Below are 17,693 nucleotides of genomic sequence, written 5' to 3'. Positions count from 1 at the left end.
GTGTTTTCTTCAAAATCTTCTTCAATCACTCTTCTAGCTATTCAAACTAGAAATTTTTGTGGTCTTTGGAAGAATGATGGTTGACAAACATTGAGACATACACCACATGCTCGAATAATCATCTCAACGTCAAACCTTCGATTTTATATTTTGGAGCGTAAAAGATCTTATTCATTTTTATAATTCTTATTCAGATTCCATTATCGATAAATTGGACGATATGACCAACATCCACACTCAACTCCATTATTCGTTTAGTCACTTCTCCTTCATCTCACTTAAAGCATGTAAATCGGTTGAGTCATGATCCTATGCAACTCATGTTTATTAACTGTCTATAAACATTCAAATTAATTTTTTTTCCACATATTTTGTAATATTCACAAGTACTTCCCACTTATATATTAATCATTTCATTCTGTTTATAATTTAATTATTTATATGCACTCCCCAACACACTTTTTACTCTAAACCTCAAAAGAAAGGAAAATACCACTTTGCTCAAAAATGTTTGACACCCGGGGGTGACCAACCCTGACAAAGTGCGCGGGTCTCACGTGAATTAAATAATAACCGGCCCCAAGTGTGTGTGTTCAATCATCATCTATATCTATCATTATGTTCCCTAGCTCTGTTCCAAAAGAAAAGATATCAGCTCTAGCAAATGGATATGGACCAACCCAAAATAACATAATTTTCTGGGCCTAGCCCACTTTCTCCATATATGTAGTAGGGAAAATTAGCCCATCTGTTTTTGCATTAAAATTCAAAAAATACCCTACCTTTTGCCAGTGATAATATAGTACCCTATATGTTCAAACTTCAAATCAATTTTACCCTAAATTTTTCATTTTTCCCACTTGGCCATGAAACTGGTTGGGATTAGGCTGGGTCTTGCTTGGTTCTAAATCAAGTGCTCTTCTTCAACAACTTGCCTTGTGGTTTCAAAACTTTTCAAATGGGTGTGGAGCGGTTTCTAACAAGTAATATAATACGAGTAGCGTGTTTTCTGAGAGCTGCAGTGGTGGCATACAATGGTGTATACTGGTTTTACTTGAAATTTGTGGTGGTAATGGTGGCAGACAATGGGGTGGAGTGGTTTTAGGTGGTTACTTGTGTTCTGTGATGGTAGTGTTGGCAGGTGGTGGTATGAAGTTGTTTCATATGGCTAACATAATATGAAATTCGTGTCTTGAGGTGGTGGCGGCGGTGGCAAACTTTGTGGAGTGATTTAGAATAGTAACAAAATGTGCTCCATGTTTTGTGGTGGTGTGGAGTGATTTTAAACAAGTAACATAATGTGTTACTCGTTTTCTTGTGGTTGGTGATATTGGCAAGTGTTAATGTGAAGTTGTTTTCTGTGGGTAACATGACGTGTTATTCGTGTTGAAAACATAATGTTAATAAATGGTGTTATCCTAAATTTTTTTTTTTTTTAAAACTCAAAGTCCTCCTTAAGATGTTTATTCTTAATAAAACGTTACATATATGTGACCCTAAAATACTTATTTTTGATGAATGGTGGAAATATTTCAATGATAAACTATATGTAATATGATAAGACGTGTTACCCAATATGTAATTCGTAAAATATGTTAAATTTTAATGAAAGGCTAAAATATTGATTTTAAATAATAAGCATATATATTTTTAAAAGTATATGAATGAAGGTATACCGTATATATAATATTGTAATTGATTTTTCATGAAAAAGAGGTGTTTTGGGGGCAAAAAAAAATTTATAAAACGGAGTTTTTTTTTTTCGAGGATATTTATGAAGTTATCATATATGTTACTAGCAGTCCATTATGTTTGGAAAAAAATAAAAAATTCGAGGACCTTAAATAAGATAATTTGGAAAATGGAGCATTTCATTATTTTGAATGCTTATATTCCTGGTGTGAAAAGTGGTGTTTCTCAAAACACTCTAAAACGAGTGCTATTTCTGTAAATTGGGCTTTATGCTTACTTGAAAAATTCTGCCTAATTGGCATTCAATTATTGAACACTTGATACTCATTTGGACTGTGCTAGTTGAGACTCGTTTTGGGCCGTTGGATTAAATACAATGCTGAGATTGACCCTTGGGAGGTGGACCGTCCTTTTCTACCCAAAAGTCTCGTGACTTTTGATTCATTCCAAATTTTTCTCCTTCTCTCTTCTGGGTCTCTCTCTACTTCGTCTCTGAGTCAAAAAATTTTCTCTTGTATTGTAAGGTTTCTGTGATCTTTAAAATGGAGTTTGTGGTTTTTCTTAGTGATCAAGCCTAAGACAGTGACTAATCTTTGTATTGTTAAACTCCTAAACATTTGGTTGATTTCGTGGATTGTGTTTTACGAGATCTTTTAGATCAGTGACTGAAACCTTGTGATTTGAGTGGTTCTTGATGTACTCTTGCTCTCTTGGAAGGTAGATTGTGTCATAGTGGAACGGACTGTCCCTAAACCCCCCAGATTAGGCCTATTTCGGCTAAATTGTGTCAACATCTTTGGTGTTCTTGTGTTCGTTTTGTGTTTCTTGTTGTGTGTTGCTAGTTTTATTACAAATCTTTTTTAGAAAATCAACCGTAAATCCTTACAAACTAGTATTAGAGCCACTTGGCTTCTGGGTTCGGTACTTCTCTGTGTAAATCATTATTCTGGGCCACTCTGGTTTGTCGATCTATGTAGATCGTTTCAGATCTACACACATGCGGTTTGGTATCTTGTCATTAATTTGTGGATAAATTTTTGCTTACTTGAAAAATGCTGCCTAATTGGCACTCGATTATTAACATTTGATACTCAATTGGACTGTGCTAGTTGAGACTCGTTTTGGACCGTTGGATTAAATAGAATGCCGAGATTGACCCTTGGGAGGTGGACCGTCCTTTTCTACCCAAAAGTCTCGAGACTTTTGGTTCATTCCAAATTTTTCTCCTTCTCTCTTCTGGGTCTCTCTCTACTTCGTCTCTGAGTCTAAAATTTTTCTCTTGTATTGTAAGGTTTCTGTGATCTTTAAAATGGAGTTTGTAATTTTTGTTAGTGATCAAACCTAAGACAGTGGTTGATCTTTGTATTGTTAAACTCCTAAACGTTTGGTTAATTTCGTGGGTTGTATTTCACAAGATCTTTTAGATCAGTGACTGAAACCTTATGATCTGAGTGGTTCTTGATGTACTCTTGCTCTCTTGGAAGATAGATTGTGCCATAGTGGAACGGGCTGTCCCTGAGCCCCCCAGATTAGGTCTATTTTCGGCTGAACTGTGTCAACATCGTTGATGTTCTTGTGTTCGTTTTGTGTTTCTTGTTGTGTGTTGTTGGTTTTATTACAAATCTTTTTTAGAAAATCAACCGTAAATCCTTACAAACTAGTATTAGAGCCACTTGGCTTCTGGGTTCGGTACTTCTCTGTGTAAATCATTATTCTGGGCCACTCTGGTTTGTCGATCTATGTAGATCGTTTCAGATCTACACACATGCGGTTTGGTATCTTGTCATTAATTTGTGGATAAATTTTTGCTTACTTGAAAAATGCTGCCTAATTGGCACTCGATTATTAACATTTGATACTCAATTGGACTGTGCTAGTTGAGACTCGTTTTGGACCGTTGGATTAAATAGAATGCCGAGATTGACCCTTGGGAGGTAGACCATCCTTTTCTACCCAAAAGTCTCATGACTTTTGGTTCATTCCAGATTTTTCTCCTTCTCTCTTCTCAGCCTCTCTCTACTTTGTCTCTGAGTCTAAAATTTTTCTCTTGTATTTTAAGGTTTCTGTGATCTTTAAAATGGAGTTTGTGGTTTTTGTTAGTGATCAGACCCAAGACAGTGGCTGATCTTTGTATTGTTAAACTCCTAAACGTTTGGTTGATTTCGTGGGTTGTGTTTCACGAGATCTTTTAGATCGGTGCTGAAATCTTGTGATTTGAGTGGTTTTTTTATGTATTCTTGCTCTCTTGGAAGGTAGATTGTGTCATAGTGGAACGGGTTGTCCCTGAGTCCCCTAGATTAGGCCTATTTTGGTTGAACTGTGTTAACATCTTTGGTATTCTTGTGTTCGTTTTGTGTTTTTTGTTGTGTGTTGTTGGTTTTATTACAAATCTTTTTTTAGAAAATCAACCGTAAATCCTTACAAACTAGTATCAGAGCTACTTGGTTTCTGGGTTCAGTACTTCTCTGTGTAAATCATTATTCTGTGCCACTTTGGTTCGTCGATCTGTGTAGATCATTTTAGATCTACACATAGGCAGTTTGGTATCTTGTCATTAATTTTTGGATAAATTTTTAGGCAATAAATTTCGTTACTAATTGGTTTGTTTTTGGAAGCAGTCACGAAGGTGACAAACAGAGGCTTTTGGTTGTTGACCTGATTTCATGCACTGTATCACTAATATTGTTATAGCAGTATTTTGTAACATCTGTCCATAACTCTTGGCAATTTAAGTTGGACATTTATGTTTTTGGAATACTGGCATATATGATATATGGTGCTTTATTTTTGGTGACTCGGTAATGTACATATATCTGGTTTGATCTGCCTGAGATTTGTTAATTAGCCCGTTTTGTACCTTGATATATATATTTGACTGAAGATTTTGTATATCAGACGAAACTGATATAAAATATATACTGTCAAATATTTGATATACTCTGCTTCAATCTTTGAAATGTTGTTATTGGACTTTTTTTTTTTTTTGGATTTCTTGAAACTGTATACTACATAAAAATAAAATAAAATAAAAATTCAAAACTTTTTTTGTGATACCCATGAGTACTACCCACCCTTTTACATAATTTGTAATGGGTTCGAAGGTTGAATTGTCTCAATTCGATAGAAAGGGGGCCTGCTCTATATGGAAGCAGAAAATGAGGGTCATCTTGATCCAACAGAGGCTTGCAAAGGCCCTCGATGATCCTGCAACTTTTTCTGATGAGTTAAAAGTAAAACCTGCTGAAATTGAAAAAATGAATGGGATTGCTTATAGTTCTATAATCTTGCATTTATCTAATAATGTGATTAGACAAGTTGATGATTCCAAAACTGCAAGAACTTTGTAGACTGCCTTGGATGGTTTGTTCTTAATCACGACTCTTCCTAACAAGATATATTTTTTAGAAAAAATTATTTAGTTTTAAAATAGACCCAGGAAAGAATTTGGAAGTCAATTTAAGCGACTTCAGTATAATAGTTAAGAGCTTAGCACACTATGATAAAAAGAAATTGAAGATGAGGACTTGGTTGTTATTCTTTTAAATTCACTGCCTGAATCTTACAAAGATGTCAAAAAGGCCATAAAGTATGTCAGGGATACTCTCACACAATCAATTGTAATAGATACTTTAAGGTCAAGAGAATTAGAAGTCAGGAGAGAAAATAGAAACAATTCAAGAAAAGAAAGCTTATTTGTAAGGGGAAAAACTGAAAAGAATGAATTTAATTTTCAAAACAAGAAGGTGTAAGGGAGATCTAAAAGTAGATCTAAATCTAAAGACAGAAATAATAAGAAGTGTTATAACTGTGGGAAGTTGTGATACTTCAAGAGGGACTGTTTTGATTGAAAAAAGAAACAAAAAGATCAGAATAATGCAGCCATAGTGTCTGAATTAGATAGCCTACATGTATTAAATGTGTCAACTGAAAACCCTAGTAAAGACTGGATCCTAGATACTGGATGTATCTTTCATATGTGCCTAAAAAAACATGGTTTTATAATTACAAAGAAATAGAACCAGGAAAAGTGTATATGAGAGATAATAATTCCTAGACTGTAATTGGCACTGGTGACATTGCCATAAAAATGTTTAATGGCATTGTCAGAACAATAAAAAATGTGAGATATGTCTCAAATCTGAAAAGGAACCTTATTTCACTAGGGATACTTGAAGATGAGGATATAACTTCAAATCTGATAATAAAACCCTAAAAATTATGAATGGTTCTTTAGTTGTGATGAATGGACCTAAAAGAAATGGACTATACTGTGTAGAAGGAAAAACAGTTATATCATCTGATTCAAATGCTCTAACTGTTAATGAAAATAAATCTGGTCTTTAGCATAACAGATTGGGATATTTTGGAAATAAAGGGCTAAAATCTTTAATTGATCAAAAATTACTTGGAAAGGATGACATTGAGTCTGTGAACTTTTGTGAGACTTGTGTGTTAGGTAAGTCCCACAAGGTTAGTTTTGAATCTAGCTCAGATAGAACCAATAGGCCTTTGGATTACCTACATGCTGACCTTTAGGGTCCAGAAAAGCACTCCACCTTTTGGTGGAAGTAGATATTTCTGATCACTTATAGATGACTACTCTAGGAAGGTTTGGATTTATTCCTTAAAGGATAAATCTGAAACCTTCCAGAAGTTCAGGACATGGCTGAAAATTGTTGAAAATCAATTAGAGAAAAAATTGAAAACCCTAAGAACTAATAATGGGTTGGAGTTCTGTAATGCTGAATTTGATAATTTCTTTAAACAGAAAGGGATATTAAGGATAAGACTGTGAAACACAGACCTCAGCAGAATGAGGTAGCTGAGAGAATGAACATGACTATAATGAGTAAAGTTAGATGCATGCTTATCAGTTCTGGTCTAGCTAAAGGGTTTTGGGCTGAGGCTGCTTGTACAGCAGCTTACTTGATCAATAGTTCCACTTCTAGTAGTATAGGGTTTAAGACCCCACAAGAATTGTGGACAGGTAAACCCCCAAACTTAACTTATATAAGGGTTTTAGGATGTACAACATATGCACATCAATTTGAAGGAAAATTGGAACCTAGAGCCACCAAATGTGTGATGCTAGGATATCTAGAAAGTGTTAAAGGCTACAAGTTGTGAGTTTTTGGTGTTCGATGCATTAAGATTGTTAATAGTAGAGATGTAATCTTCAATAAATCAGAAATGTCATGCCTAAAACAAGAATTTACAGGAACAGATAAATTTGAAAATAATAAGACTGTTCAAAGTGAGGTGAAGTTAACTAAATTTAACCCATCTCAATTTGAAGATGATGGAAATGATGTTGTACATCATCAGGATAAATAAGTTACTGAACCTGCAGAGCCTAATGAACCCCAGATTGGGGCTGAATCTGAAGAACCTGATCATATTACTGAACATACTGAGGTTCAAGATTATCATCTCACAAGGTATAGGGCAAGAAGACAACCTAGACCTAATCCTAGTTATGAACTATTAAATTTGACTGACTTTGCCTTAGTCTCCAAAGAAGAAGTAGAACAAGCTGAACCTACCTCTTATGAAGAAGCTATTCATGGGAAATATTCTGAAAATTGGTTAAAGGCCATAAAAGAAGAGATGCAATCCCTGAATGAAAATAAAACTTGGAAACTTGTTAGAAAACCTGAGGATCATAGGGTAGTACAATGTAAATGAGTTTACAAACTTAAAGAGGGTAATAGCCCAACCGATCCTATTAGGTTTAAGGCAGACTAGTGGCAAAGGGGTATACTAAAAAAGAAGGGGTTGATTACAATGAGATATTCTCACCTGTAATCAAATATAAAACTATCAGGTTGATATTTGCTCTAATTGTCCAATTCAATTGGGAACTTGAGCAACTTGATGTGAAAAATGCATTCTTATATGGGGAGTTGGAAGATGATATCTTCATGAGTCAGCCTCAAGGCTTTGAAGTTAAAAACAAATTTGAAACAAAGTCCTAGACAATGGTATAAAAGGTTTGATGCATATGTGTTAAAAATTGGGTTCAAAAGAAGTGAATTTGACGCTTGCTTATATTATAACAACATGAAAAATGGGGGTGAAGTTTACTTACTATTGTATGTGGATGATATGCTTCTGGCCAATCCTGATAAGTCTCAAATTACAAGATTAAAGGATCTTCTGAAATCTGAATTTGATATGAAGGACTTAGGATATGCTAGAAAAATCCTAAGGATGGCTATAAAAAGGATCGGATATGAAAATAGGTTAACCATTACAAAAGAAGCATACCTAAATAAAGTAGTGGTCATATTTGGTACGAAAGATAGTAAAGTGGTTAATGTACCCCTTGCAGCCCACGTGAACCTATCTACATCACACTCTCCTAAATCTGAAGAAGAGGTGAAGGAAATGGAAAACATACCCTATATAAATGCTATAGGTTCTGTTATGTTTTCTATGATAACAACCAGACCTGACCTTGCTTATGCAATCAGTTTCCTAAGCAAATTATGTCCAATCCTAGCAAGCCTCATTGGGTTGGGATGAAATGGTTGCTTAGATATATTGTTGGTAAATTAAATTTGGGATTAGTGTATGAGAAAAGATCTAAAAATTTAACTCTAAAAGGCAATGTTGATACTGACTTTGCTGGTGACAAAGACAGTAGAAAGTCTACTACAGCTTATTTCTTTACTCTTGGCAAAAATTAAATAAATTGAAAATCACAATTACAACCATTGATTACATTGTCCAGCATAGAAGCTGAGTATGTAGCCATAACTGAGACTGTAAAAGAATGTACTTGGTTAAGAGGGATTTTAAAAGAATTGAACTTTATGAATGATACTCATATTATATATACTGATAGTCAGAGTGCTCTATTACTAAATAAAAATCCCGTCTATCATGAAAGATCAAAATATATTGAGGTAAAGTATCATTTTATAAGAGAAAAATTGTCTCAAGGTGAAGTTAAATTGATTAAAGTTCATACTGATAAAAATCCTTTTGATATGGAAACCAAAGTTTTGCCTATAAGTAAGTTTAAAACATGTTTATCCTTGCTTCATATTGACACAGGTTAATTTTCTTTTGCAGGCCCTAGGGCAATGATGATAGAGAGCTGTTCCATGGCAGTTTCAGCAACCAGAGAGTGAGTATTGTTGAGAATCAAGGTGAAGAATGTGAAAAGTGGTGTTTCTCTGAACACTCTAAAAGAGTGTTATTTCTGTCAATTGGGCTTTCTGCTTACTTGAAAAATTCCGCCTACTTGGCACTCGATTATTGGACACTTGATACTCGTTTTGGACCATGCTAGTTGAGACTCGTTTTGGACCATTGGATTAAATGGAAGGCTGAGATTGATCCTTGGGAGGTGGACCATCCTTTTCTACCCAAAAGTCTCGTGACTTTTGGTTCATTCCAGATTTTTCTCCTTCTCTCTTCTGGGTCTCTCTCTACTTCGTCTCTGAGTCTGAAATTTTTTTCTTGTATTGTAAGGTTTCTGTGATCTTTAGAATGGAGTTTGTGGTTTTTGTTAGTGATCAGGCTTGAGAGGGTGGCTGATCTTTGTATTGTTAAACTCCTAAACGTTTGGTTGATTTTATGAGTTGTGTTTCACGAGATCTTTTAAATCGGTGATCAAAACCTTGTGATTTGAGTGGTTCTTGATGTACTCTTGCTCTTTTGGAAGGTAGATTGTGCCATAGTGGAATGGATTGTCCCTGTGCCCCCTAGATTAGGTCTATTTCGGTTGAACTGGATTAACATCTTTAGTATTCTTGTGTTTGTTTTATGTTTCTTGTTGTGTTGTTGGTTTTACTACATATCTTTTTTTAGAAAATCAACAGTAAATCCTTACACCTGGCTCAAGAAATCTTCAATCTGCGTATATCTCTGAAATCGGCTTTCGAGTAAACTACTGTAATATAAAATTTGAAGTGGGGAGTAATAATGAAACCGATTTTGAGCCAAGAAAATGTCTATGCACAATTTTAACAAGTAACGTATTCAATTTTTTTTATTATTTTTTTCCTTTGGCTCCCAAGAATTACTTAGACTTGTTAAGTTTATTTTGTTTACTTCATTAATTGGACGTTAAATTGTGTGCTTCTTTTCAAATTTCTATATTCTTTACTTCTTTTCTTCGAAAGTTAAGGAAAAAAAACCAACTCAATTGGAAAGTGATACATATCAATTAGAATTAGAAGAGAGAATCACAAACTAATTGAAAAAGAGAAATAATAAGAAGAAGCTACAAAAACGTGCATAACTTACAATTCGGGTATTGAATTTTTCCGAGCAGTTTGATTCTATATAATTTTTCCAAGTGACGATGTAGGCAACTTTTGGGATCAAATTCCGTTGTTCGGATGTCCATTTTAGCAAATTTCTGTTTTAAGCTAGTTTAGGGATATTTTCATCATTTTTGTAGATTGGTAGTTTTATTCATATTTATCTACGAAATCTTATATCTACAAAATTAAGATATCCAGTCGATTAGTATTTGTTCCAAGTCTTTAAATATGTTTTAAGGTTTTGAAAACTTTACATTCAATTTTTTATTAATTATATTACAGTTTTCCCATTATTTGGTTAATTCCAATATTTCTCACTTTGATTCGTGTGTTACGAATAAAAATCTTTTTATTATTATTTTGCGTCAGGAAGTTAGTAAGTTACCTTCCCCCAACGAAAAATAAATAAATAAATAAATCATAGACAACATCATTAGAGAAAAGAATTATGAATAAAATTGAAAATTTTATATCCCACGAAAATCACCTCAGCCCATGGTAGACTTATTTTGAACAACACATTCTATTATAAAAATTATAATCGTGCTTATATCAAATTTTTTACCAGCACTCATATAACTTGATATCAACGCAAAGTCTGAAATAAACCTCCCCTTCAAAAGCGTCTGTGCTCAAAGTGGCAATTCCTCTAGACATGAAAAAATCGCCAGTTCCACCAATGACAGAAATGTCCCTGGTCTTGTTCATCAACGGGTCAGCGCCGGCGAAATTTATACTACCCTTGTGTTCAGTAGAATTGAAAACAAATGAAAAACCTAGCCATGCAGTGAATATATCTTTTTTGTCATAAAGATAGAATCCTTGTGCTCGGCCAACTGGGGTTGAATGGAGATTATTATCTAGTGTAATGGGATCATCAAACACCACCATATTGCCAAAATGGTTTTGGCCACTTAAAATGGTTCTATTTCCCCAAGCTGGTGACCCTACAATGGCTGCAGTTGCATTCTTGGAGTTGTGGCCGTTGTAAAGAATGTCATGGAAGTAAAACACTAGCTGTTTACATGGCTGTGGTCGAGCCCGGATTTTCAGGTTTGGTGTGGCTGAGCATTCGAGGATGAGGATGAGGATGAGGACGAGGAGGAGGAAAAAGAAGGCAAGTGAAGGGAAATGGGTAGTTCTTCCCATTTTCGTATTGGGGTGGAGGTTATAAAAATGGAGAAGTGAATATGATCTAGTTGAGTGTGTGGAGATTTGCAATATCCACTTTCTTTATATAGACTAGAGATTTTTTTTTTTTTGGAAGTAAAAAGAAAAATTAAAAATGAGCCCACAAATTATCTCACACGATCCGTGGTGATCACGAGCATGAGGTGAGAGTTTTATTTGGATTAACCTTCGGTCTAACTTACTCATGAAATATATCTTCATCAACTAGAGGTCAAGTTATAAATCGCTTTCAAAGTCTTATGTAATTTCTTTTTTGTTTTTACGAGTATCAATAAATAACCCACCTATGAGTTTTTTCTTTTAAAAAAAATTAAATTTAAGAATGGGTCCTCATATCCATAAATGGGTACATATATAATGCTTGACTTTTAAGGCATCCTATGATGAGCTTGAAAAGGTTTGAAAATAATTGTTATAACATGTGATTGTTCGTGGTTTAGGTTTGGCTTGAAGTCTAAGATTAACCTAATCATTATACAAGATGATCATTATACAAGATGCATCAGTGTGGACAAATTCTTCAAGAAAATAAAATGAAAAAATTCTACATGAATTCATATATTTTATTGAATTTTTATTATAATTAAATTATTAAACTCATTTTTTTAAAAGGAAGAAAGGAAAAGGGAAAAATGTATTATGTGAGAAAGTCTTTTTTTTTTTTTTTTTTTTAGTTCATCTGATTGTTTGATATATCTTCGTCGGTGAAATCTATTTCTAACTTGATAAGGTGTATTTAATTTGTTAGGTACCTAAGTCCATCAATTATGAAAGTAGTGATTTTTCTTGCATTTGAAATGGTTGAAAATTAGTTAAGATATGACACCAAATTGGCAAAAATTGGATTAGTTAGGCCAACTCTAGCCCATATCGATCCCAATGTCTACCAACCAAAAATTTAAGTGTTTTGCCTACATTTTGATGCATCAAATTTGTGTCTTAATATTATGGAATTTTCGGAAACTTATAATAATTTCTTCAAAATTAAAATATTAAAATTAACTAAATTGTATATATATAACAAAATCATAAGAAAGTGTATGTGTTTTCTTCTAAGTTATTTATAAGAAAAAGTTAAAGTCAAACTTTAATTTTAACTACACATTTTTAACCATTGCCTAGTTTATTATCCACACATTTTTTGGATCCACTACCTTTTGCCTTATAATGAAATTACAAGTAACTTATTAGTTAATCCAATCGCACGCATAGTTTGATAGGTACATTGACAATTTTTCGAGGCAGATATTAAAAAATTACATGTCTTCACCTGGAAAATACTTCTTTGACTTTAAGTTTTATCGTTCACTAGAAATTTATTTTCAACTTATACCATAATTTTGTTCCAAAAGTTCTTATTTTGTCATTTATGAAATAAATAAAATTAAAATAAGTTGAAGAAAATCTTGGGTTGATGTTGGGAGTTATCCAACAAAATGGGCCATCCAGACTCAACCCGTGCAGGCCAGAGCCGGACTTATGCCCAATCCGTGGTATCTCAGGTCATTCGGATTCAAGCCTTCAAGGGAAATTTACACAAATATCAATATTTCGAACAAAAATTAATTTGACAAAGATCAATTTATACATATTCTTATTTTTTTTTTCCTTAAATCTTCATTCATGGTGCCAATTTTTGATAATTTTTATCACTTTTGGAGGATTTTGTGCACCAACACGGTCCACACTACTCATCTACTCTTGTTAGTTACGTCACAACTTTTATTTTCTCCTTGTCCAAATATTTACCCAAAGTTCATCATCAACTACTGGTAAAGAAATCAAGAAATTTTGTACAAAAACTTAATCATTCAAAATAAGAATTCTTTTGATATATTCCAGTCACGACACTATACTTTAGCCTGCATTTGGGAAAAAAATTATAAATAGGCAAAAATGACTGATAAATAAATAGATAGTACTTATGGATGCATTAAAATATGTGGTTGGAAATGAAGTTTGATCATTTATAAATGATTTATAAATTTTGTCAAATGATGACTTCGATTGAGCATGTCTAATTTTAAAATGATGGTATAATTTTATTTTATTTTTTTTAAAAAAAATTATTCCGGTGAACAATAAATCTTGAAGTCAAAAAAGTATTTTCTCGGTAAAAACATGTACTTTTTTTTAAAGACGAGATAAAAAAAAATATTGCAACATGCTAATCAAATTGAATGTTCTATTACATATTAGAAAAATGCTAAACGACCCGCGGGGTTGACACCACGGCTGACCACCCTCTCACATGCCGAGCTGGGTCCCATTGAATAAAATAATACCGACCTCCCCATGTGTGTGTAGGGTGTCAACCCCGCGGTCAAGCTTGTGGGCTATGTAGCACAATCCTACATATTATTATATAGAATATAATTGATTTTACTGTAGAACATTGAAGACTATTAAAACTATATAACTAATATAAATTTTACAAAAATTCCATAATACATATAGCTAGATACCCGCCATATATTTGTTGAGTCAATTCACAATTGTATTTCAAGATTGACAAATTATTTGGTCCAATGGATTAATATCAATTTTCGACCAATGCATGTATATTTTTGTTTATCCTATTTCATACGAAAATATCGAGCCCATGTTTGATCCCCATTTTTGGGGTAAAATGTATTATAGAATAGTGATGTTAGGGAGAATGTGTGGTTAAAATATTTTTACAAAAAAAAAATAGTTTTTCAAATACGTGTATGATTATTTTATGGGAGAATGTATGATTGAAAATGATATTAGAAAAAATGCATTCTTGAAAAAATGAGGCTCAAACAGAGGCTGAATACATGTGTGCGATGTGTGAGCCAATAGACAAATATTTTGTGACAACTTTTGTGCACTTACTCTTGTTAAAAGATATATGATTGTATAAAAAAATTTAAAAATATACGTACTATGTGATTAAAATCCTATTAAGTACCCTCCCTCAGACATCAAACATAGGCTAAATATCCTTTTTATATATATGATTGTTAAGGGAAAGGGATCAAGAATCTTGAAAAAAAAAAATAGGAATGGAATCATGGATCTGGCATGAAACTAAAGAAATTTATTTTTGGCATAAACTAGGTTTATCACGGATCCTGGAATGAAACATGCAAAGGCTGTTTCCTTCAATCTTTCACTATAAGTACAAATAATGAATGATTTTCTCAGCATATAAGCTGTGTTTGCCAACCAAACTATAAATCATTTACATATTCACATTCAGAAATATTATTCATTTATTATTCACATACTTTGTGGATCCATCATTATTATTATCTCTATTTACAAATTATCTATAAATCTGCCAAAAGGAGGATAAGACATGACTTCTCCATCTCTTCTTCTGCTTCTTCTTTTTTTTTTTTTTTTCCCTTTTCCATGCACGCCTTTATCAGAACCAAGTTTGATTTCCTAACCACAGTGACAGTAGTTATAATGTCCATTGTGGGTATGATAATATGTGGTGTTGTCATATTATACTTCCACTGCTGACGTGACAACACCACATGTTGCCACATCCACAACAAACATTATAACTCCTGTTTACAATGGACAAGAGATCAGGTCAACTATCATAGCATATTTTGCTAAGCTTAAAAATTTAGCATCTAAACTAATGTAAAAATTACTTGTAAGTGATTTTTTTTCTTAAAAGTAAAAAAGAAGGTTAACTGTTCAAACACCTTTGGAAGAGTTACAGTAATCCTCAGGGGTCTTACCCAGTTTTTCAAGAAGTCTAGGGAAAGGGAAGGAGAGCATAATTCAAGCAAGGTGAGAAAGTGAAGTTTCAGTTTATTTTGATACAATTTTTGGAACGGAATCATCTTAACTGAAGTGTCCGTACTTATTTTTCTTGGAGTACAAGCTCACGGAAGAAATTAACAAAACATAATTGGTTGCAATATTCGAGCCAAAGAGCACTACAGTGTTTTAGACACACTTGCGAATATTAGTCGATAGTAGGGAGAAAAAGAAATAGCTGCAGCTTGGATCCTTATTGCTCTTGCTATAGCATTATCCGGCTTTAATCTTTTGCCTATTGTCTCGATCCGGATAATTCTTAAAGCACCAGCTTCTGAGAATAATTTTCTGTAAATGCTTTGTCCGATAAAATAACTTTTATAGAAAGTTAACCTAAGAAGTAGAAGTCCTGCCGAACGGCCTCCTAGTATTACCTCAAGTAATGTAAAGATGTGCCATGAACTAGTTGAGTCTCTCAAGACAAAATAACAATTTAGTGCAATAACCAAATTATGCATGTAAATTAATTTTTTTTTCACTGCTGTAAATTGTACCGTTTAGTTCATTAATAAATAAAGTCAATTTTGTTCGATCTTTTTAATTTTTAGATTTTATTTATTATTGTTTATGAAAGAAAGAATGAAGGAATAAACTTTCAAAATAAATATTGTACACAACTTTTGTGCACTTTAAGGAATTCAATCGGCTGTCGGTTAGGCGATGTTTGATTGCAATCCGATTAATTACCTCAACTCCTTCAGACATATTTGTAAGTCGATCTGGTCACCAATTTTTAAGTCGGACTGCCCAGTTCGAGCTTTACAGCTATGTAATGAAATTGTAGAAAAAAATTATAATATACTAATTTTTAAAAGTTATTTGTAGAAAAACTATGGAGAAAGTGGCACAATGATGGGCCAACTGGGCTGGAATTAATCTGCTGTTTCAGTGGGCCGGATCGTCCAAATTGTTAAGTGATTGCTATGTTGTTTTTGCAGAAATTGTAAGCTGGCGAAACACGTTTTTGGTTATGATAAATAGATGCCCAGATTTTGACAAGTGCCACACTTTACACCATTGGATGAAGACTCTAGTGGGTTTCATATTAAAATGGCATTAGGGTTGGACGTCCAGTAGAACCAAACAGAATCAGTTTTCATTCTCTCACCTCACAAGTCTCTGCCTCTCATCTCTCTCTCTCTCTCTCTCTCTCTCTCTCTCTCTCTCCATAATCTGCCAATTTTTGCACTCCAAAAATTTAGCCTATTGATGAGAAATTAATCCAACCTTGTATAGATAATCTTGAGTGATTTAACAAGGTGTATTGATGTTATTCTTGAGTGAATGCCAATGTCGAATGTATAGAGGCTTATGTTGAAATAATATTGAGTGATTGTTGTATAGGCTTCGATTCATCATTCTTGAGTGAATGTTGTCAGTTTATGAGGCTTAATTTTGGGGGAAATCTTGTGTGATTTTCTGCTCGGTGCCAAAAAGATTGTACTGGACAGATTCGTTGGTTTCATTGATATAGTGATTTCTTCCATTTGACGGAAGCTCAAAAGAGGATTAGGAACGAAGTTCCGAACCTCTTGCCTTAGGGCGAAAATACCGTGTTCTTCATTGTGTTTTTTTTTTTTTTTTACATTTTTCAGTTTTCAATTTTTGTGATTTTTTGTTATTTTTGTTGACTTAAGTGGGCTGATTTCTTGAACTTCTCGTAACAAAAACATTACTTTTGGCCTTGCTGCAGATAAATTCTTATATTGTTAGGAATTAGGAAATGAGAACAAATTGTTCCTTATTCATGTAAAAATAAAAAATAAAAAAATTGAAGAACAAATTAAGATATTCATTAAAGTTGTTACAAGCGAATCCAAATGCAACATTAATATTTCAACATTGTAGGAAATTATGAATCTTGTTAATGTGTAATTTATGAGTTAAATATGTATGATTCTTGAGTAAAAACTAATTATCATAAAGCAAAATTATAATTATAATTGAGTATCATGTGATTAAAACTTTAAATTGCATTGATATGGGTCTTGTGGAATGTGTTTGATTACGAGGTCGGTAACTTGTATGATTTAGTCCCCATTTTACAATCATTATTTTAAAACCTTTTTTTTTCCTCTATATACTCATTTTCAACGTCAACAATAATATTCTACACATAAACTCAATTTACTTTTTAACAACACAATTTCCTAAAAATTACAATTCAAAACATTGTTTGGTCAAATAATGGCCAGCAAATAGGGGCTTATAGTTCTCAAATGTATTAGACCATATATGTAATTAAAAAGAAAACTTAAAACTTAACTATTAGTAAATTGAATTAGAAAACACTATACAATATTTAAAAAGAAAATTTTAATTTTATTTATAGTGCTATTGAATATAATCTAGGGAAAAATGCAGCAGAAGCCCCAAATCTTTGAAATATTAGCAGATTTTTCCCAAACCTTTGACTTGTTGCAACCGTCATCATTAACCAAATGTTGCATGTCAGATCCTTTTTGACGGTTTTCATCCAAAATTTCGTTAGTTGACCAAAAAATTATTTTGACCACATTTTAACAATTTTTAAAGGGGCAAAGCCCCCCCCCCCCCAACTCAAACCAAAAATCCACCATTACAAAGCCCACAATTACAAAACAATCTCAGTTTCATCCACGTGCTTCGAGCAATTAGGCTCTTCTCCATCCCACCCTTTATCGTCATCCCATCGTCTCTCGGACCGGGTTTTCAACCCGATCCCTCGATCATCCTCAACTCCAGAAGATG

At 33.3% G+C, this 17,693-nt stretch overlaps 1 protein-coding gene across 1 annotated transcript; it reads right to left on the bottom strand.

The window, feature by feature from the left end:
- Positions 1–10,423: 10,423 nt before the first annotated feature.
- LOC111399217 (disease resistance response protein 206-like) lies at positions 10,424–11,161 on the bottom strand. The gene has a single exon (XM_023026482.1). It carries the CDS (start codon positions 11,115–11,117, stop codon positions 10,530–10,532), a length of 588 nt encoding a protein of 195 aa, XP_022882250.1. The 5' UTR covers positions 11,118–11,161; the 3' UTR covers positions 10,424–10,529.
- Positions 11,162–17,693: the final 6,532 nt, after the last annotated feature.

This window comes from Olea europaea, chromosome 8 (genome assembly GCF_002742605.1).
Source record: "Olea europaea var. sylvestris chromosome 8, O_europaea_v1, whole genome shotgun sequence".
NCBI lineage: Eukaryota > Viridiplantae > Streptophyta > Magnoliopsida > Lamiales > Oleaceae > Olea > Olea europaea.
Note: the sequence above shows the minus strand (reverse complement) of the source record. Positions and strands in the feature narration are given on the sequence as shown.

Excerpts from the sequence above, each read along its gene's own strand:
- LOC111399217 (XM_023026482.1), bottom strand. The coding sequence starts at position 11,117 with ATGGGAAGAACTACCCATTTCCCTTCACTTGCCTTCTTTTTCCTCCTC.